The sequence below is a fragment of the Mizuhopecten yessoensis genome, unplaced genomic scaffold (assembly GCF_002113885.1).
Source record: "Mizuhopecten yessoensis strain PY_sf001 unplaced genomic scaffold, ASM211388v2 scaffold10711, whole genome shotgun sequence".
In the NCBI taxonomy this organism is placed as follows: domain Eukaryota; kingdom Metazoa; phylum Mollusca; class Bivalvia; order Pectinida; family Pectinidae; genus Mizuhopecten; species Mizuhopecten yessoensis.
The window spans coordinates 579,272-602,471 of record NW_018408683.1 but is presented as its reverse complement, the minus strand read 5'-3'; the positions used below and the strand labels follow the sequence as shown (position 1 = coordinate 602,471).

Below are 23,200 nucleotides of genomic sequence, written 5' to 3'. Positions count from 1 at the left end.
GCCCCCAAAACCCGTATCACACCCCTTTTGGATTTTTTTCTTTTTTCAATATTTCAAAAGAAAAATAGATCATAAGATAGTAGCTTTTATTAGTACGTATGTAATAAACAGAATAAAACATGCCTTTTTTCCATATCACACCCAGTATCAACCCTCGACCAATATCAGCCCTTCGGCTGATATTGCAGTCTTGGGACGATACTGGGTGTGATATGGAAAAAGGCATGTATTATTCTCTATTTATATTAAATGTCCTTTTATATGAAATATGTATTCGCCCCTGAAGGAACTACGCTTTTCCTCAAGCTTTAAGGGCACTTTTGAGAAACAAAACCTGACCGCCCTACCTTTGCACCACTTGAAAATATACCAGTGTCTTGCTATGCATCTGTCTTATTTTGAACTTGTCTTTTGTAAGGGCGGTAAACCAACAAATTTGACTTTAACAGACAAAAATACTGCTGTTTTTTACGCTATGTCTGTGCGCTATCGACCTTACTGGCAGGACAAAGTGGAATAAATATAGTTATTTATATGATTAAAGGATTACGCACCTCTTCTGTTTCAAAGGTAGTTCGGTAGCATCACCAATAAATCCTAGATTGACAAACAGCTGTACGGTGCAGTGTAAATCGTTTTTGGTATACTGTCTCCATTACCAAATTTAAAGGTGCTATCACATTCATCTTTTAACAAACAAATTAACATACAACAACATATTAAAAAACAAAAGGAACACACAACAATCTAATGCAACCACCAGATACTTTTGTTGAAGTGTATGCGTTTTTCTATTCAAAGTGTAAAACATATGTAGATCACCACCTTACCGTAATTATGAACTGAGCTGTATGTTAACTGCGACGTGAAACTAACAACAACTTTATTATCGATTGAACTATTTTAATCAGTCTATTAAGAATTACGAATGCTATTTGTAGCATTTTTAAAATTGCATTTCAAGTTTCTGTCCATGTGTCTGTCTCTGTCCCGCTTTCTGACTTTCTGTCTGTCTTTCTTTCTATTTCAATTTTTTTAGACACACAGTTTATAATCAAAGATAAATGATCACTTTAACGATATCATTTCAATACAATCATCATCTTGATAAACTGTCACCGACAAACAAGAAGTACACGCTGTTGTTTCATTCATTTCAGTATAATTCATTATTTTGGCTTCTTATAAATGTATCATGTACACCATTGAAATCAATCTTTCCCTCGAAACCTCAAATCAACATAATGGCATTATATTAAGAAAACATCTATGTCTTGTTTAATAAAACGTTGTGAAATCAGCTTTCAAGGACATTTGGGTACCTCATTGTGTACATATTCTATAAACTCCATGCGTATGTTGTGGCACTGCCCATCACCACCCAGGAATTGCTTAATACCGATCCAAGTCTTCATCCAGCCAAGCTCTGCGCATGAACATTCAATGGTGACATTCTGTAAACTCACAAACCTCAGAGCTGGAAGTCGTTCTATAGCTCTAGGAAATCCTGAGAGTTTTGTGTTATCTAGATAAAGACCTTGGAGACTTGATGTATCGTTAAAAGCGTCCATTGATATACTAACCAAAGGAGTTTGACTCAGACTAAGGTACTGTAACTTCTGAAGACCTGCTAGGTCACCCGGTCCAATATGGGATACTTTAGTATTTTGAAGTGTTAATTGAAAAATACTTCTGATGCGTCGCACAACGGCCGGAATGTGATCTAAATCCGTGTTAGTGAGACTTACTGATTGTATGATTGGTTGTTCAGGCAATGTATTGGAATCCCAAGATGCAATTGGTGAGTTAGTAAGGGATAGAGAGGAAATTGCAGGGATTTTGGACAGATTCGGAACTCTTGAAAGGCTACTGTTTTTTATGTCAATATCTCTTAGTGAGTCCATGCCAATGAATGCGTCATCAGTGATTCCTTCGGAAGTCAATTCAACATTATCTTCGAAAGCCAGATCAGTAACCTTTCGGAGTCTCCTCAATGCTTTCGGAATACCCTTGAATTTTGTTGCAGTAAACCACAGCAACTGAATAGAGTCCTCTAAACCTTCAAATGCATTTACAGGTAGATCAGACATCGTTAATTTATATATTGTCAAGCTCGAAACAGATTTCAGAGTTCCAATTGAATTCGGCCATGTTGTCATTGCTGATGAGCCAATATCGAGAAACTCAAGAGTTGAAGCGAATGCCATGGTCTGCGGAAGGGAATTTATTGGGTTGTCATGGATACTAAGCATGGTGATGTTTGGCATTCGCGCAATTTCATTCGGAAGATCCTTAAAATTATTGTACTGCATAAAAACGGAATCAAGATACGGTTCCGATCCGGCCAGTGCCCCATCTTTTATAGTTTCAAAGCCATTATGACCAATTTGAAGGGAACAAAAGGGGATGTTATCGAAAGCTCCAGACGGAATCGTTTTAATATTATAATTGTAGTTCATGTTGAGCTCCCAGCACTTCCAAGTAGCGTTGACCTTGGTGAAGGTCGGGATCTCTGTCTGAGTTAGATTATTACAAAACACTTTATTGAAATTGCAACTACACGGAGCTCTCACCGGGCAAGGGCTGGGATCTTCTGGTACAGGGAGAGAGGTACCCTGTATGCCATTGGTTAGCAGCAGCTGCAACATATAATGTCAAATTACAATGTAAGTAAATTATGAGGTATTATTTTCCTATTTTTAAGCAATTCTTTCCATGTTTCATTTGGTAATTCACTTAATTAAGCCATTTTATCTCTAGAAAGGCGTCCATATTGTTTTGCTAAAAAAATCTCTAATTTGCAATATAAATCAAATCTTTGTGTTGAACACATTTACAGTGGTAAAACAGTAAGTATTTACAAAAGTGTATTGGGGCTTCAAGTAATCTCTCATTCAGTCATTTTTTCCCTTTTGCACTCTCCTCCCAAATAGTCTGCTCACATCTGAATTTCATTTTTCCTCTTAATATTAATTCAATATTTCTTCTTAAATGAGCAGTAATGTTTAACTGTCATGCAACAAAGATGTAGTGAATAACATGTGTTTCTACATTAACTGCTACAGATTTCACCTATTATCGATAGTTCCATTTTAATCAGCTGTTGTCGAATGACATAGACTATTTGCAGTATTTTTAAAACTACCTATTAATTTAAAAAAAAAATATTCTCAATATTCATTTTATTACTAGAAATTCAAGATAATCTCTTGACACCATATCTGAACGCCATTGACTTTCTTACTCGCACAATACATTTTTTACAAAAGATATTTTGTATTTATGGTTATATAACGTTGCCATAGTCTATTACTTGGAACTTTAGGCATTTCATTGGAAGCAAATCTTATTCACAATGCGACCGAGCTGTTTTTATTATCTCTTTGTGCGTATATAATCATACTCTAGATGCAAAACTGTGCAGTTGGCGTTGTGTATCCCAAACAACATGCGACACCCGTCATAATGTTTTCTATTTAAAACGTAAAAATATTTTGAGAACCACCTTACCATAATTATGTAGACGTATATTCCGTCCATATCCATCTTTACAAGGAGCTTATCAACGAGGTTGTGACTCCTATGAACTCCAATATCTTATCTCTTGAACTGTATGTTTACTTCGAGGAAAATAGTGTAACAAGAATATTATCGATAGTTCCATTTTAATCAGCTGTTGTCGAATGACATAGACTATTTGCAGTATTTTTAAAACTACCTATTGTATTTCATGTTTGATACAACAACTCTATTCTTTATAGTATCTCTGTTGGCACGACCTTGTCACTTCTGCAGTCTCTCCTGGTGTAGTATATTTGGACATAATATGTCGAGCGCTCGAGATAATTGATGTAGAAAATAATATTGTGTATGTCCTAAATGTACCACAGTGAAACGAAACACCATTTGCAGTGAGACCACAGCGTAATTACCATTCTCAAGCCTCTACTTCTTAGTGTCAGGACATTTGGAAGCATTGTTTGCATTTCTTAATTGTATTCCTCGGGATTAATAGAATCATTCACCCTCTTGGGGATGAGACAGGGTTATCTCAACCCGAGGGGTAAGATTCTTAAGTTGCCAAACACGAGGCTTGCCGAGTGTTTGACAGCTTAAGAATCTTACCCCGAGGGTTGAGATCGCCCTGTCTCACTCCCAAGGGGGTGAATGATTATTTTTCTCTTACACTGTTTATCCTTGTATTTTACATAGACGTTACATCAATGCAAGACAATGTTGATGTGATGCGGCTGAATTGTCGACGTGACGTCATTGTATTGTTGCCGTGACGTCATGGTATTGTTGCCGTGACGTCATGGTATTGTTGCTATGACGTCATACAATTGTTCAATATAACGTCCTGCGCACTGTAGCTTGTCTAAACCCTTGGGCGAGATAAGAAAATCTCACACCGGTTAAATGGTGGATATCCCTGTCCAGGGTAAGAGAAAGAATATTCTTATACCTACTGAATGATTGATTCCCTTTGTATAATTCTAAAACAAGAGATTGATATTTCCAATACAAATAGAACGTTATACCGGCAGAACTGGATCTTATTGGTAACGAAAGGAATGTACATTGTACATAGTGTCTAAGTCTTCATACTAGCCTCATCTAAAGGAAATGTTCTTTTAGGACAGAACTAGACCGCCCAACTACGATGTCTGGGATCGCAGGTTCGAGTCCCAGCGAACACCCGTATTCTCTTCCTTACCTCCTTTCGATCACAAGTAGTTCTGGTTATTTTTGCAATATCGTTTTAACCAATATCGACTACTAGTCAATATTGGAATTTATTTTTATTATAGTTTCATTGTATTGAAATAAGTATACAGTAACTAGGCATTATATACACAAGAAAAACTATTTAAATGCAGATATAAGGGTACACAAATCTTTTATATTTCTGTGCCAGATTCTCTTTTTGTGTTTGTCTTTCTGTCCGTCAGTTTCTCTCTTTCTTTCTCTCTATTTTATCTTGCTTTTGTAATGTCACAAAATCTATTTTCAATAGGAATTATTTTTATTTTCATTAGATAGGTCTTTTATTCATCTTATCAAATTGTCATAGACAAAGTAGACATAACACACTGTTTTAAACAATTCAATAATGTTGTAATACTTAAATTTATCGGCCAATGCGCAATGAATCATATGCAATGGTTCTTCATTTTTCTTGTGGATTTATCCTTGGAAGTTTAATTGAATACTATTATATCAAATTGACAAAACTCTTAATACTTTTTCAAAAACGATGTTTTATTGAATGATAAATAGCAAGAGCACAATCTTTCAGGGACACTTTGGTACCTCAGTGCGTATATAATCCGTCAAATACATGTGCTTGTTATGACACTGCCCGCCACCATCCATCAATTGTTTAATGCCGATCCAAGTCTTCATCCAGCCAAGTTCTGCGCATGAACATTCAATTGTGACGTTTTGTAAACTCACAAACCTCAGAGCCGGAAGTCGTTCAATGGCTCTAGGGAATCCTGAGAGTTTTGTGTAATCCAAATTCAGACCTTGCAGAGTGTATGTCTCGTTAAAGGCGTCCATAGATATATTGACCAACGGCGTTTGAATCAGACTAAGGAATTGTAGTTTCTGAAGACCTGCCAGGTCACCTGGTCCAATATGGGATACTTTGGTATTGTCTAGTGTTAACTGATACAGACTTTTAATACGGCGTACAACGGTCGGAATGTGATCGAAATCTGTGTTAGCGAGACTTACTGATTGTAGGAGTGGCTGATCTGGCAATGTAGTTGGATCCCATGTTGTAACTGGGGAATTAGTCAAGTATAAATGGGAAAGTGTTGGGATATCCGACAAATTCGGAACGCTTGATATGCTGCTGTTGCTTATGTAAATATCTGTAAGTGAGTCCATGCCACGGAACGCGTCATCAGGTATTCCTTCGCATGCTAATTCAACATCATCCATAAAAGATAGGTCAGTCATTTTCCGAAGCGTTTTTAGTGCTTTCGGAATACTCTTAAATTTTGTTGCAGAAAACGACACAGACTGAATTGAGTCTTCCAAACCTTCAAATGCATCTAGAGGTAGACCAGACATCGGCAACTTATACATTGATAAGCTCCAAACAGATTTCAGATATCTAATAGAATACGGCCATGTTATCATTGCTGGTGAGCCAATATCCAGAAATTGAAGAGTTGAGGCGAATGCCATGGTTTCTGGGAGATTGTTTATCGGGTTGTCATGGATACTTAGCATTGTGATGTTCGGCATTCGTGCAATTTCATTCGGAAGTTCCTTGAAATTATTGAACTGCATAAAAACGGAATCAAGATAAGATTCCGACCCAGTCAGTGCCCCATCTTCTATTATTTCAAAGCCATTATGACCAATTTGAAGGGAACAGAAGGGAATGTTACTGAAAGCTCCAGACGGAATCGTTTTAATATTGTAATTGTAATTCATGTTGAGTGTCCAGCATTTCCATGTCGCGTTGACCTTTGTGAACGTTGGAATCTCTGTCACAGTGAGATTATTACACATTATTGTACTGAAGTCACAGCGGCAGGGAGCATTTACCGGGCAAGGACGGGGGTCGTCTGGTACAGAGACAGAGGTACCCTGTCTGCCACTGGTCAGCAACAGCTGCAGAGAACATTACAAAATGTAACAACACTGGGCAAAATAGTTCGATGTTATAACGTAAAAGTAGATGTATCACCCCCTCCCCCCCCCNCCATATATCAACTCTACCAGAGATTGGGAACGACAACCACAATTTACCCGAAAAGCTGAAATTGACGAACGGATGGTTACCGTAAGTTTCTATATACAATGAAACAGTCAACAGGCTAGGATCGACAACAAACGGAACACAGAACAACCTGAAGGGATAAACAGATGTTTTCAAATTGTAAGCGTTTCCTAAACCATATCAGACACCCGTCATAATGCTTTCTTTTCAAAGTATAAAATGTATGTAGATCACCATCTTACCGTTATTATGTAGACATATGTTCCATTCATAGCCATCTTTACAAGGAGCTTATCAACTAAGTTGTGACTCCTATGAACTCCAATATCTTATCTCTTGAACTGTATGTTTACATTAACGGAAAGCGTATTACAGATTTAACTATTTTAATTAGTCAATTTAGAAATAAAATGCGGTGGTACATTGAGGACATGCTCAATAGTATATTATACATTAATTATCTGTAACGCTCGACGTATTATTTCGACCAATAAACTTCTTATCTCGAGCGCTCAATATAACGTCCTGCGCACCCGACATAATATCTCGAGCTCTCAAATGATACTTCACGTATACATCGCTTTATAATAGTACTGTTTTGTAATTATCAAGCAATTCATACGTCAAGTCAAAGTCGAACTCGAGATGTTATGTCGAGCACTCGAGCTAATAAGTCGAGCGTTGAAGATAATAACTAAAGTGATCAACATAATATATCACGCACTCGAGATAAAGTTGATATAGAAAATAACGCTGTACTTTTCCTGAATGTACCTCCGTAGTTCCATGACTTGATGTAGCATTTCGAAAAAGTATTTCTTTTATTTGATAACTTGTTCCTTGTGGTGTAGCCATTTGCAGAGAGACAACAACGTAATACTAGTTCTGAAGTGTCTCCTTTTGTACTATTTCGAGTCAGGACATTGGCAGCCTAGTTTGGATTTCTTTATTGTATACCTCGGGATAGACTTTTCCTGTACCCTTCTACTGATTGATCGACTCCATTTGTGTCTTTCTCAAACACAAATTTTATATCTGGTGCAAGAGTATAGGAGCTTCAAGAATTATTCCAGTCTGCCAATATCCTTCTTTCGTTTTTTGCCCATTCCATCTCATCCCGAATTTTTTGTTTCCGCCCCTGAATTATCATTCGTTTTCTTGATAAAAAAATGCTGTTTTTCTTACATGGGGAATTATTGCTGGTAATCCTACCATAGCGATAATGTAATTATCAATTGATTATCTCTTACCTACTGCAGGTTTTTCTAATTTTGGAGATGTTTTTTGCTAATATTCAATATGTATTTTGCCACTACATATCAGCGAAGATCTCCTGGCACTGTGTCCGTACGCATCTGGCCTTCTTTCCTGCGCGACAAATTGTATACATATGAAATAGTATATATATATAAATGAAACGGCTGTTTATAACATTAATGGTGCACTCCCTGAAATGAAATGAGCAAAGTATTGGTCGTTTGGTAGTTTTTATGACGAAATAGTGTTTAAATTATCATATCTTCAATTACAAATTGTGCATTCAGGAACCAACGTTCGTCATAATGTCTGGTGATGGTGTAACTTTATATCATAACGTGACGTAGTGGTAACTCTTTATCAAAATGTTACGTCAAAACATTAACATACCGTAATGTTGAATTTTCTATTTAAGACAGGAAAACATAGAAAAATATAGCATAAAATAGAACTATCATCTGTACATTTTGGTACCTCGGCTCTGTAGCTGGCATCTATACTGACATACTGCAAAATATCACATACACCAACTGGGAAGAGGTAACCTCCCGATGCTTTAGCCAACCCAAACTAGAACATTAACAAATAATCCAAAGAATACAAACAAGGCAGCAGCCTTCCGAGTCGACATAACGGCGATTTTGAGTCCATTGATTGCCTTGGATATCGTCGTCAAGTTTGTGTAACGCAGAAAGAGGCCCTGAAGGTTGCACGTATCTCTTAAAGCGTCCTCAGAAAAGGAATTCAGGGGTGCGTTAATAATTCCAATACTAGTTATCATGGTCAGACCTTTCAAGTCTGATCCGGACACTGACGTTATGCTAATGTTATCAATAATCAGATATTGTATTTTTTCATTTTGGCAATAGCAGGGGGAATCATATCTGATGACGTATCCGAGAGACGTATGTTTTGTAAATCATCATTAACCGGGATTATGGAAGCGTCAATATGAGTGATGGGCGTTCATGTTGTTTCCATGGTACGAACTGCCAATGCGTCATGAAAAATGTCCACTAAAGATTTAATGCCAATGAAAGCCTGTCGTCCAGGCATACCAGGTTCGGGGTGCTGATGTGGGACAGCTCTTGAAGACCATCTAGTACTCAGCGACAGCGGCACACAATAATGATGCTTTAATGACATTGATTTTATTTTGAAATATTATCAAATTGCATTTTAACACATTAAATGGGATCCTATCTTTCACAACTATGACGTGCGAGGTAGTATTCATCACTTTGTCAATTATATTAGGGATAGTGATACTTACCCGTACATCCTATCCTAATTATGTATACAAAATGTTAACCCGATAATGTAAACTGATAACCGCAATGTTTGGTTCTAGATTCTGCTTTCAAAGGTTACCCCCAATATAGAATACAGATAAAGGTTACCCCCAATATAGAATACAGATAAGATAAAGGTAACCCCCAATATAGAATACAGATAAAATAAAGGTAACCCCCAATATAGAATACAGATAAAGGTTACCCCCAACATAGATTACAGATAAAGGTTACCCCAATATAGAATACAGATAAAGGTTACTCCCCATTATAGAATACAGATAAAGGTTACCCCCAATATAGATTACAGATAAAGGTTACCCCCAATATAGAATACAGATAAAGGTTACCCCAATATAGAATACAGATAAAGGTTACCCCCAATATATAATTCAGATAAAGGTTACCCCCAATATAGAATACAGATAAAGGTTACCCCCAATATAGAATACAGATAGAGGTTACCCCTAATATAGAATACTGATAAAGGTTACCCCAATATAGAATACAGATAAAGGTTACCCCCAATATAGAATACAGATAAAGATTACCCCCAATATAAATTACAGATAAGAGGGTTTACCGACATAACCTGCACCTATACACCGCCGACAGGGGCGCTATGATACACCTTTTGATATTAATTTTGAATACCTTTTCGTTGTAATAAAACATGCCAATGATACCATCGATATTCCCTAGTAAAATTAAGCATACCTTTTATTTCATACTATCCTGATATATCTTTGTATCACTAAAATATTGTAACATTTTGTGATATTAATTAACAAATAATAAATGCAACAGTAGCACGAGAAAAAATGACACTGACTGTTAATTTGCAAGATAAATGAAGCATGCTTCATCTTAATTTGTCAAATATATCTTAAGCTGTTGGAAACTTAATTCAAAACTTATTCAGTACCGACATGAAATTGTTTATATGAAAGCGTGATACAAATTTTGAAACAGGATTTCTGTTCTACTTATACCAATATTAACGCGAGTAATTGGGCAGACATCCATGTTGTAAGGTGTTTGGTTTTATCAAGATGTCACATTCCTACCAAACCAAAACACTTAAGGCCGTTTTCAGTTATCGCGTTCAAACCAGTTTGACCGGTCGGACAATATTTTTGTTTACAAAAGAGGGACCGACCCAGGGATGTTTTCTGGATAGTCTTGACATGATTTTAATGTCTGCACAAACATTTCGATGTCGCCAAAGCCTTATCGCTAATATTCTTTATATTCAAAAGTAGACAAACCGGTCTGCCCGTAAAAATGAATGAGTTCCTTCTATTGCGTTTCCACATACTCTCGACTGTAGTTGGTTGTTTGTCTGAAAGTCAAGGTCACGTAAATCTCTGATAAAACTGCATTGGCGATGATTCTGCGAAATTCTGATTTTTGCATTTTTCAAATTTTAGAAATATTCGCCTTCGATATACGTCAGCTAAATAATACATTAGTGAATAGCGTAACGTAGAACCGGTAGTCACTCTAGATTGAAAAAGAAAAATAATAACTTCTAACATCATTGGGACCCTTTGTCTTCAAATGTCTCAGGACTACAAAATTAATAAAGTAAGACTTTAAACTTTGGAACATCATAGGCGGACACACAAAGTTATTAATCAATGAGATGCATACATTTTCATATCTATATTAAACATTAAATGAAACATCGCATGTCGAATCATACTGTACCAAACAAAGCCAAGTGTGCTTGTCAAGGCAATACATCACAATGTATACTGATGCAAGTATTGTAGGTACCATTTTATATATCAGTACATACATGTTTAAATAAATTAGATATCACAAAAAATGGAAAAAGCTAAATCGTGCTGTTTTATTTTTACCAAATAATAATAATGATAATAATAGACTTTATTTAAATTCGATAACACATTGAGTCCATGACTCGTCTCACATGTGGTCGACATAAAATGTACAATATTTACAACATGGATATGACATACACGTACAAAAATAAGAAATTAAGTTACATATCACAGGTAATAAAACATTGTATTATCTTTAAAACCAAAAACAAAAAGAAAAAAAACACTCTTGCATCCTGTATCCAATAACAAAACTACGTAATACATATCACAGATATATTGGTATGTGATATCACACAGGCTTACAATAAAATATGTCACACGTGTATTGGAAAATAAAAAGTTGGCTAAATATCATGCAATGCATAAATTCTCATGCTGCATTTTAGAAGATTTAAGAAACGCATAATGCGTCTAATATACATACATGTCATTGTGACAAAGGGTAAAAAATTACAGAATATACGCTAATGTAGCGTGAGTTAATACCAAAGTGTTGATTAGGGCATTAGGAATAGTAATTAAGATAAATTCTAAAACTTCATTTAGATACACGTGTGTCATATTCCAGGTACTACAGCAGATAGATATTTCAGGAGGGAAAGGGGGTGCAGATTTTTAATTTTCTTTACACTTGTCTTTATAGATTACATTGAGATGTTTTTTGCACTCGAACTTAAAACTGTTTAGTGATTGGCATTTAGAGACAGTGGTTGGCAAATTGTTCCAGAGTGTCGGTCCATTATATTTAAAAGAGCTTTTGAATTTTTCCGTTTTGTGTTTGGGTACAACATATCTACCTGCCGCAGCTGACCTGGTTTGGATAGTATGGACATTGCTCACAAGAGTATTGCAGTCTAGGTAATTTGGACATAGCTTGTTTATTACTTTAAACATCAGAACACATTCGTTATATTCAACTCTGTACGTAAAAGGCAGCCATTTTAGTTTTACAAACAGCTGAGAACTGGGAACAGTATAGTCGGCATCTAGTATAATCCGCAGTGCTCGTTTTTGAATTCTTTCAAGTTTGTGTACCAGTTTTTGAGAGCAATGTCCCCAAACGTTCGAGCAAAAGTCAATATATGGTAGTATAAAACAGTTGTGGAAAGTGATTCTTGCCGATACTGGTAAGAATTTCTTTATTCTACATAGTTGATAAATTTTATAATTAAGTTTCTTTAGGACGTCTTGTACATGTTTTTCCCAAGTTAGGGTGTCATCGATACGAACGCCTAACAGTTATTCATTTTGCACAACTTCCAAGTTTGAATTTTCAGCTATAATATTTAGATTTTTCTTTAATCTATGTTTTTTTTTGCTTACTTCCAATTAACATTACTTTGGTTTTATCAGTATTTATGACCATTTTGTTAACATCACACCATTTCTTTACATGATTAAAATCCGTTTGTAGACATGATTCGATAACATCCAAATTTGTGTCTGCTTTTTGCATTGAAGTAACATCTTCATACATAAAAAGTTCACAATGTTTTGAGCAGAGTGGCAGATCATTGACATGTAATAAAAACATCAAAGGCCCAATTATGGAACCTTGAGGTACACCAGTTGTAATTTCACAGGCATCACTTCAAGTACTTTTGAAAGATACTTTCTGAAATGTGTTTGAAAGGTATGAGGTAAAAAACATAATGGAATTTTCAGAGCAGCCATATATTTTCATTTTCTGGAGTAATATCTTATGGCCAACAAGGTCAAAAGGCTTACGAAAATCAATATACATTACACCGATGAGGTTTCCCTTGTCCAATTCTTCATACCATCTATTTGTAAGTGCAGTAAGAGCAGTTTGACATGAATGCAAATTTCGAAATCCTGATTGATTCTCAATGATTAGATTATGTTGGTTTAAAAACTTATTAAAGGTAGTCTGCACATGTTTTTCTAAGAGTTTGGATAAAATTGGAAGAATAGATATGGGTCTGTAATTACTTACAGAGCTCTTTTCGCCTTTCTTAAAAATTGGATTGACTTTAGCATGCTTAAATTGGTCTGGGAAAACATTCTTTGCAATACATATGTTTAATAATTTGGTAATTGACTCAGACACAACCTCTGCGGACATCCTAAGGTATTTTGCAGAAATTCCATCAAGGCAAATAAATGTTGCAACACAGTAGAAATGTGAAGTGCACGCGGCATTATAATCTATTTTAAAATTTTGAAGCTGAGTAACGTTTTGTGATCCGTTAATGTACTGTAGGGAATTGTATGTTATTTGTCTCATGGTGACTTGTTTGTTGTAAAAATGGAACTTGCTAAAATGAAAACAATATTGCATTTGATAAAATGAGTGGCTCAGAGGAGAGAATGAATTTTTAAGGTAAGTCTAAGAATAATAAAATCTACTAATGGATTGTCAGATATACCAATTTTTAGAAAACAAGTGGACCATCTTGTTCGTATAAAGGATATTATAAATAATATATTATAATTGATTATTTGTCGAAGTATTACACCAAAATAATTGTCCGTAATAGGGTCATATTAATTGTAAAGCGTTTTATTAAATATAAACACGCGACCTTTTCAATTCGCGACGAGCTTGACTCGCTAATTTACTTGAAGATACATATGGGAGGTTAAACCAAACATATATGTTGTTCAATACTGCAGTTAAACGGGCAAAAGCATGGCACGATTTTGATAAATCGTTTCATATGTTTCATGTTGACAACATATAAAGTTCACGGGTTTTGGGTATTGTGCATTTCTGAAACGTTAAGCCCCCTTGGTCTGAGTATGCTATCGACCAAATCTTCAGCATCCCTGTCCGCAAGAGTGTTTGATGAAAGGAGTGGGCTGGTTTTTGTGTGGGTATGTTGGGTTATGTTTTGGGCACACCCTCGGATTATACAAAGTCCATTAGGTCCTTTTGATAAAATACCTTTACTGATACTGTGTATTAAGTATTAATAAAAAAACTATTTCGCAATTTGATCTAGCCAAACTGCCCTCACTTCTTGGAGGCTACATAATCCTTTCACAATAACCCAAAAATTCTTAGGACCAAGATTTGTCACAATTGCTGAGCCGTTCTGGGCTAGAAGAGTTTCAACGGAACAGGTTCGGACGGACGCAGCGCCATGGCATATAGGTAACTTGATTTTCGGGCAAGTTATCAAAAACAAACAAAACACTAAGTATGCAATCTCCTCTTTTAATTTGTTTGAAACCACATAACTGTTTGAAAAGCACGACCATTGGCGCTTTTCTGGTAGGTATTTTCAAGGACATTCGGGAACTTTCTGTCTGACATAAACACCAACCTGCATGCTATCGAGATTATTACACTGACCGTTGATGCCAACCCTGCTGGCGTCGGGCCAATTCTTCATCCAACCCATTGACTGGCAAGTACAGATCAGCTTGTTTCCGAGCAGGCTCAAGTAATCAAACTTGACTCCCTCCACAGCCCGTGGAATGGTTGTCAAGGCCGTGTTATCTAGTGCTATATAAGACAGGGATGTCAGTGTCCTGAACGCATCCAGAGACACGCTCTCAAGTGGGGCGTTTGAGATCGATATGTATTCTAATTCGGAAAGTCCAGAAAGGTCGGCGGATCGAAGTGTTGTTATATTGTTATAGTTCAAACTCAATACAGATAACTTCTTCATTTTGGAGAAAGCAGTCGGAACCTCGTTGAACAATGTGCCGTTAAAGTTAGCTATAGTGATATTGGAATCCTCTGGCATCATGTTACCCGGAAAATCAGATACGGGTACAGAGTTTATTTCGAGCTGAAACAATCCTGTTACGTAGTGGAATATGTCCGGAAGAGCTGTGAGCTTAACGTTAATAATCTGTAGCCAATTAAGTCCTTTGAAACGTTCAAAGAGAGTGCTCGGAATTCCGTCCAATGTTAGATCTTCGTCAGTGTTCAAGGATAGCGTAAATAGATTCTCGAGTCCTTTGAAACTGGACGGAAGTCTTAGCAACTTCATAGAGTTAAGGGATAACCAACTTAGCGATAGATTTGCAAACGCTGTTTCTGGCAATTCCTCTAAAGTTAAGTTGAAAATACCCAACTCAAACAAATTTAGAAGCTGTACTGTCTTTGGCCAAATGGTCACTGCTTCAGAACCGAAATGAAAGGTATACAATGAACTCGCAAGGGAATTTATGACTTTTTCGTCAAAGTATGAGATTGGATTTTGCTGGATTTTCAAGGAAGATAATTTCATCAAATTCATGAGTGCATTTGGAATGCCTGTCAAACTATTCGACTCAATGTGTAATGTTTGGAGGGAACTTTCCAAACCAATGCATTGTCAGAAACAGTTGCCAAAGAATTATTTGATAGATCTAAGAACTGTATCTTGATGTTTTGAAAGTCGTCATCTTTCAAATTGTGTATGTGGTTATTTGGTATGTACAAGTCCCATATGGCGTTACTTTTACTAAATTTTGGAACAGTAGTCAGTCCTCTACCGGAGCAGTCAATGACATTGTTAACATCACTACAACTACACACAGCTGGGGCCGGGCAGTCGTCGTTGTGTTGTAACATGCGGGGGGTGACTGAAGACTCGATGTTAGTATTTTTGAACGGAATTGGCATGACCTCTGATCGAGAAGCGTATATATCGACTTAAAGACTCCATCTTCAGACTGTTTCCAGTGCCTTGCCCGGGAGGGTAGTGATGCATGTTTACCCTATGTCACAAACAAATTAACAAATTAATATGTACCACTTTACTTATAGATCTTAATCTTTGAGCAAGTGTTTCAACCATGTAAATGAAGTTTTTAATACTTTAAATGTATTCGTCGGATAGCAGCATGATTTATTTATTCATAATTGTTTTATCATTTATTTGGTTGCTATAAATGGAGAAACAACAGACATACATATATATGTATGCATCTTCAGACATTATGAAAACTGCTGTAAACAAAACATCGTTCGGTATCTTTAACTGCAAGGTTTCCATTTTATCGTGATTAATCCATGTGCAAGAAATGGCACAGCACATGATAGAATAATAGGATAGCATTCCATTTTGCTTGGTTGTCATAGGGATGAGTGTTGATGCGTAAAACACGATGCGCACTTAGCAGGGTAAACAAAATATTCAGGAACACCCCTAATACGGATTCATGAAACCGACTAACAGCTTATCATATGTGAAAATACAATGTGCCAAGTTTAATATATTTATTGTTAACATAATTAAATCATCAGAACGAAGAGCATTTTATCGATCCCTGTTATATCAGGGATTTACCAATGTTCCATAAAGACATATGACAAGTGCATAATGGCGCCTTGGCGACAATTATGATTATAGCTCTATCCACTTTGCGACAGATTTGATTTTATATGTCCACCTCATATCTGTACTTGTATTTCTATTAATTATCTTTATCCTTTGTTGAGCAATCATTGGCACCACCTAACGTTTGGTTATAATTATTGTGGAACATTCTCAGTATGCAGAAGGCAAAGGTTTCTGGTTGACCTGTTGTACTGTGATAGGTGCCTTCGGTAGTATATTTCAGTGAGGTAGCCAAGCCGATATATAGCCACAGGTTTATGTAGTGGTACAGGGATCCTTAAGAGGAATATCTTTGATCCGTGCATACAAAGATAAAGCAATTACAACGATATCTAAAATATCTGTCGTGAATATTTCGATTCCTATATCATTGAAATATGGGGAATGTAGATCATATTTCAGGAAACATGTTAAACGAAAATCTGCAATAAATTGTTAAATGGCGTTACACAGCAGTAACGGTATTAACTCTCGTAATACCTCTGAGAAAAGACAAGCAATTCCTCTGGTAGAATATCTTATGTAAACATATCGACTGCAAACATTAGATATGAGCGGAAAAGATCAGCTTTGCTTTGCATTATGTATTATAAAACAAACGATTAACACTCACCAGTAAACAAAGCAAGCACGTAAAGGCCAAGGTTTTCATGGTCAACATTCACGGTGGATATTTGTCAGAGAAACTAAGGTGTGTTCAGGATTGTAAAAGCTACTAAGTTGTTATCTATAGCAGATTTGTGACCGATTTCTTCGAACAAGGTGACTTTCAAGTCAGTGACATTAGATTAAAGCATATGGAAGTAAACATTGCCTTAGAGAAGTGTCATGCGTATTTGATAATTTTGATAGTATTCCTTTTTTTCTGACAATAAACATAAAATATGTACGGGATTGTCAGTCCTTTGACAAGTTAGCTCGTTATATAAAGGGCCGGTTTCCAAAACGGCCCCTTCTCTGATTCAAATTTCCTGTCCTGTGGTGCATTGCCCATGCCGTTGTGGTCACAAATCTATAAAGTATAAAGATTTAGGTCACTTGGTTTGTTTTTTATGGCTCCTCAAAGTTGTACCTTTCAGAAGCTGTCTAAGTGTTGATAAAATGTGCATGTTATGTAAAATATTAATGAAAATCTAATCAAATGATGGTCACCGTAAAGAATACATTCATGGCATGATTGTGACAAAAAATCATGTTTCCATCGCGCCATTTGGCTGTTTTATGGAAGAAACAATCTCAAAAATGCCATTTTCGATGATAACATTTTAGACACAAAAACTGTGTTTTTTAGAGAATACACCCTTTTATGGGCGTTGGATGCAAACCAATTTTTATCCTATTAAACAGTACGTAATATGCTATTGATGAGAGGAAAAATCATCAAAATGTAAGTGGTGGAACATTTTCAAATGTTGGGTTGAATTAGCCTATGGTTGAATTGCCGATTTTCGACTTTCTTTAGATAATTAACAAAAAAACGAGAGTATTTGCTCGGTATGTTGAGAATATGTACACAGATATGAAAAAAAGTGAGAGAAACACTTTTTCATAAAAAAAATCCAAGATGGCTACTTCACAAGTCCCCGTGGTTGAAGACATTGGCTGACAAATAGACAGAACAACAAACAAAACGTGTTCCTTATGATTTTGGTTGGTTTTCGCATTTACGGGAGTGTTCATAGCTACGGGCGATTGTATAATACCTATATTTATAAGTTTGGTTAGTCACATGGTAACGGGGATCTTTCATATCGAGCCCCAAACATACTTTCGACATATGCACTCCGTTGCCGCATGGAAAACTATTTCAAGTTTTGTCGGAATTTCTTTACCTGTGGTTGTAATGGTCGAGGGTTTTCCAGCGTCCTGTAATACCCAAGGTAGTACAAGATACTGGAGATGTGCGCACACATTCCCATCGTTCTCTCTCCAACTGGGCACTGGCAGTAGTAGTCCTTTATTGGGGCCTCAACATCGGGTGAAACGGTGAACCGTATCCAAACGTTATATTTCGTTTGGCTTTTGTGTCGAGAATGTATTTGACATCGGAGAAGGTCTGGGGAGTGCTGGTAAAGCCACACCTCATAGTCTCCGTCATCACTTAAATGTTCGGCGATGTAACCAGGAGCCAGAGATATCTGATACGTTCCACACGTAATGGTTCTCAAGTAATCAAGATCGAGACGGGGAAACAGTACGGAAGATGCATCCATCTTGACAAACTCGGACCTTGCCCGTCTAGATAGATCCGGATCTGTCTTGACTCTCTGAGCTAAACCATTCGGTGTTGTCAAACGGTCCTTCATACGTTCAGCCATTAGCCTATCTTTGGCATCTCTCTCTGGAGATCTCTGGTAGATCGGTCCTCTAATACCATTCAGACAGGCTGTGACGGTTCGAAGCAAAGCCTCGATGACATTGATAAAGCTGTTAGACACCAATTGCGTTCGGAAGAACGTCCAGTGTTTCAGACGACCATGATAGGATTCCACAATCCACCTCGATTTGGTGATAGTTCTGTCAAGATTTGCTTGGACGTCAGAATGTTGACTTTGACCGGGTTTCAGGTATGACGGCATGCTAGCATTGAGGCCAGAGGCTTCGAGAACTGGTAGGACATCTCTAAAACCTCGGTCAACGACAACGTTGTCGTCTGGTTGTAGCCAAGTAACTAGCTTGTCCATGACTTTTTTTGTAATTGTAGCATCATTTTCGCTGCCAGTGAATGGTCCTACTGTGTCCAGAATGTAGCCATCTGGTAAGGCGATGCTCATGAATTTGAGATAGTTTCTCTTCTTCTGGCCACAGTAGGACATTCTCTGGAGCTTGTGGTCGGAGCTTTTCTGGATATAAATATAGGTGCCATCTAATATGGCAGTGGCTTTATCTCCAAAAAATGCTTCTGAAAAGACAGTATTGTGCCCGAGCAACTGTTCTCTTGTCAAGTGATCCGGACCTAGAAATTGTGGGACTATCGATGTGTCTAATGCCTGTACTATGGAGTGGAAAGTTTTGGACACACTTGACTTGGAAATTCCAAAAAGAGAAGAACACTGACTCCAGGAAATGTCGGTTTTCAGTTTTACCCAGAACAGTAATAGAGCATCGTGTGTAGTCTTGGTATATATACCAGATGAAAGATATGGGGAACAGTGCGAGTGGATTTCGAGGAACTGATCTTTGGACCAACCTGTCCAGGCCATGCATGCCGAGTCATCAAGAGAAGAAAAGCTTATTGTAAACGCAGACTGGTTCTGTGAAAGGACGTGCGACACCTCTAGGAGGTCATTAATGATTTCGGACGATTTTGATGGTAACTGAGATTCCAAGGAACCTCTACCATCAAGGACAACCTCTGTAGACGGATCTAAGTCGTTACCAATAAGGTGAATGGAGCAGACGCGGGATGAGGTGGGACACCACAGTTTGTGTGAATAGATCAGGTGATGTCTTGCACGTTTTGGTAAGACTGATGATTTTGTTCCATTTCTTGCAAAGGTAACAAGACAGAGACAGCATTTTTTGTGTGAAGATGATCCATTCAAAAGATCATGAAGGGTCAGCAACGGCAGGATATGGGACGGGGAGTCGTCTTCTTCCTCTATTTCCTGGTTCTGCTCGGGTTCAGGTTCAGGCTGATTTTTGTTCCGAAGATACTTCATGTAGCACTTCTGGCAAATAAGTGCTTGTTCCTTTGCTGACATCAATCCTTGTTGCACCAGCGTATCTAGGAGCCATTTATATTGTGGACTATTTACATTGCGTGCACTTCTGTTCTTATTGCCACTACGTTTCTTGAAGTATACTTGACACCCTTCTCCAACACATTTACCCTCCATCTTGAAACAATAACGATTGGTTTATGAAGCGTCGATAAAGTAACAAAATAGCAAGCCACCGATGATTGCTGTAAACAGCTAATACTTAGTAGTTTGGTACAATTATGCGAAAATGTGTGATAAATAACGAACAACTAATTACACAAAATAACAAGACAATATAATAAATCACATTCAATACCTCCAAGAAGCGCAGAATTGATTGATTACTTAGAACAAAATAAAGTATTTCATATGGATAATCTATCTATTCGATGTGGCGTGGTCGGCAGGCACAAAGAAAGTGAGACAAGTCAGGGTCCCAACCCTGACAGAGCCACAACGCTTTGGAGATGGGACAATAAAACAAGGAAAGTGAGACAAGAATAGCTAGCGTCGAGTCAATGATTCCGTAAACGTATAGACAAAGACAAGAAGATACGGATAAATGTACAAGGCCACACGATCAGAAAATTCAGAAGAGGACAACTTGAGATAGAACAGTATTCATGTATCAGGGTGTCCTCAGTGTAAATCTTTATATCGATACTGTTTATTTAGTCGTTACACATCATAAAACTGTCATGAAAATATCCGCTCTGATATTCAATATAAAAGTTTGTATATAATAAGCTATATAATAGGGTTTCAGACAAGGTTGTTACTCATTTCCCCTTTTCTTTCAATTTACAACCACATTCAGGCGGCGATATGAGAACGTTCCACCACATGGAATTAGCTGATTTTTGGTACACATATGAAACAAGTAAAGCTCTATCCGATTTTCTGATGGAAATTTGCATCCAAAACTATATAACGGGAGAAAATTGCAATTTTATGGCATTTTTCTTCATAATTGTGTCTCTGCAAGTGCATTTTCATCCGAGAATTTTTTTTTTTATGTTTTATGAATAAACACGATGTTTTGGAAATATTTATCAAAAGAAATTTATACTATGTTGCGAATTACAATTTCGAGATAACCTTCTTTTATTTACGAACTTATGTCTTTGATGCTGAAATTGACAACTTTATAAAAATACATTTTCACTGAAATTATGAAATCTGGGTGTCGGAAAGGTGTAAAATTATACTTTGGAAAAGAAAAAAACAGTAGTTGAGCTAGATAAGAAATTATACGGGGGCAGGCTCCTATGGAGAATTAACATTACTGGAAACAGGCCCTTTACATAATTATAATTGTAATTTTGTATTTCACCGTTCTACTCTTTCTTTAAAACAATATTTTTTGTGGTTGATTTTTCCATTCTTCATCTATTTAATGCTAAATTGTTTAACTGTCATTGCGTCCATTTTGTGGGAGGTTTGTTCCACATGTCAACAGTTTTTTGTGTCAACGAATATTTTCATATATTTAACCGCAAATACTTACATTTCAAAGGTATGACCTTGTATGTTAGAACGTATATATTTCGTTAATAAGTACGTGTCTTTTAGACAATTAAACATCGATTACTATATCCCCCTAATCAAGTTCAATATACTGAAACATTATCAAATTTTAACATCGGTGACCACACCCTCTATCGAAGTTGACCCTTTCACCAGTTTAACATCCAATCACTGACCCCAACTTCAATTACAAGATTTAAACCCTCCGGTATTTTGTACAGGTAGTGATGTCTTTTGTTTTGTTTATGTTTACTCGGGGGTTCAGTGGTAAGTAGTATTCTCGGAATTCTGTAGCTAGTTGTCTTTTAGGAGTTCTGTGTTAAGGCATCTACTTGGATGGTTCTATGGTAGTCTAGTGGTAGGACACCGGGCTTTTGACCGAAGGGTTGCGGGTTCGAGTCACGGCACGGCACTGTAATGTATCTTTGAGCAAGATGCTTTTCTCCGCTTGTCCAGTCTACTGAGCTGTAAATTAGTACGTGGTTGGGAAGTGTTAGAATTGTAGAATGCTAGCTGTGAGTGCCGAAATGGCAGCACCGGCTGTATGCTCCCCAAGGAGTTGATAAAGATATTGACTAGTTGCAAAAGTCCTATAACCACGGATAATAATTTGTGAACCGCTTTGAGACGACCTACGAACTAGGTTGTGATAAAGAACCTCGAATTATCATTATTATTATTAATGGTAATTTTTCGGGGTTCCGTGATAAATTGTCTTCTCAGGATATTTGTGGTCAAGTGTCTGCTCGGAGATACCGTTGTTATGTGTCTTCTCAGGGTTTCAGTGGTTGAGTATCCAATCAGGGTTTTAATATCCAATCAGGGGTTCAATGGTTGAGTATCCAATCATGGGTTCAATGGTTGAGTATACAATCATGGGTTCAATGGTTGAGTATCCAATCAGGGGTTCAATGGTTAATTGTCTAATCAGGCTATCAGTCGTTAAGTGTATTCTCAGGATATGTGTGGTTGAATTCTGCTCCGGGGTTCCATGGTTAAGTACTTATCAGGGGTTCAGTGGTTAGGTGACTGCTCGGGGGTTGTGTTATTAAGTGTCTTGTCATGATATCTGTGGTTAGGTGTGTAATCGGGGTTCCGTGGTTAGGTATCTGCTCCGGGGTTCCATGGTTCAGTCCGTTCTCGTTCCATGGTTAGCAGTATATACGGGGGTTCTGTGGTTAAGTCCCTGCTCGTTCCATGGTAAGGAGTATATACGGGGGTTCTGTGGGTAAGTCCCTGCTCTTTCCAATGTAAGGAGTATATACGGGGGTTCTGTGGTTAAGTCCCTGCTCGTTCCATGGTTAGGAGTATATCCGGGGGTTCTGTGGGTAAGTCCCTGCTCGTTCCAATATACGGGGGTTATGTGGGTAAGTTCCTGCTCTTTCCATGGTAAGGAGTATATACGGGGGTTCTGTGGGTAAGTCCCTGCTCGTTCCATGGTAAGGAGTATATACGGGGGTTATGTGGGTAAGTTCCTGCTCTTTCCATGGTAAGGAGTATATACGGGGGTTCTGTGGTTAAGTCCCTGCTC

General features: G+C 37.3%; 3 protein-coding genes across 4 annotated transcripts; all 3 read right to left on the bottom strand.

Annotated features, from left to right (window-relative positions):
• Positions 1-892: 892 nt before the first annotated feature.
• Positions 893-17,140, bottom strand: LOC110461964 (chondroadherin-like). 2 transcript variants are annotated; one of them, XM_021515713.1, is made up of 2 exons: positions 17,052-17,140; positions 893-2,639 (listed from the first exon to the last, which is right to left on the bottom strand). In XM_021515713.1, exons 1-2 carry the CDS (start codon positions 17,097-17,099, stop codon positions 1,305-1,307), a joined length of 1,383 nt encoding a protein of 460 aa, XP_021371388.1. In that variant the 5' UTR covers positions 17,100-17,140; the 3' UTR covers positions 893-1,304. The 2 variants fall into 2 exon arrangements, with proteins under 2 accessions (XP_021371388.1, XP_021371389.1); XM_021515714.1 differs by lacking the exon at positions 17,052-17,140 and adding an exon at positions 3,511-3,587.
• LOC110461965 (protein PopC-like) lies at positions 5,250-7,058 on the bottom strand. The gene is made up of 2 exons (XM_021515715.1): positions 6,982-7,058; positions 5,250-6,630 (listed from the first exon to the last, which is right to left on the bottom strand). Exons 1-2 carry the CDS (start codon positions 7,015-7,017, stop codon positions 5,296-5,298), a joined length of 1,371 nt encoding a protein of 456 aa, XP_021371390.1. The 5' UTR covers positions 7,018-7,058; the 3' UTR covers positions 5,250-5,295.
• Positions 14,318-15,372, bottom strand: LOC110461966 (leucine-rich repeat-containing protein 7-like). Its single transcript, XM_021515717.1, has one exon. It carries the CDS (start codon positions 15,350-15,352, stop codon positions 14,387-14,389), a length of 966 nt encoding a protein of 321 aa, XP_021371392.1. The 5' UTR covers positions 15,353-15,372; the 3' UTR covers positions 14,318-14,386.
• Positions 17,141-23,200: the final 6,060 nt, after the last annotated feature.

Excerpts from the sequence above, each read along its gene's own strand:
- LOC110461966 (XM_021515717.1), bottom strand. The coding sequence starts at position 15,352 with ATGAATTTGATGAAATTATCTTCCTTGAAAATCCAGCAAAATCCAATC.
- LOC110461964 (XM_021515713.1), bottom strand. The coding sequence starts at position 17,099 with ATGTTGACCATGAAAACCTTGGCCTTTACGTGCTTGCTTTGTTTACTG. Across the intron at positions 2,640-17,051 it reads CGTGCTTGCTTTGTTTACTG|CTGCTGCTAACCAATGGCAT; the intron begins GTGAGTGTTAAT and ends TATATGTTGCAG.
- LOC110461965 (XM_021515715.1), bottom strand. The coding sequence starts at position 7,017 with ATGGCTATGAATGGAACATATGTCTACATAATAACG. Across the intron at positions 6,631-6,981 it reads CATATGTCTACATAATAACG|CTGTTGCTGACCAGTGGCAG; the intron begins GTAAGATGGTGA and ends TGTTCTCTGCAG.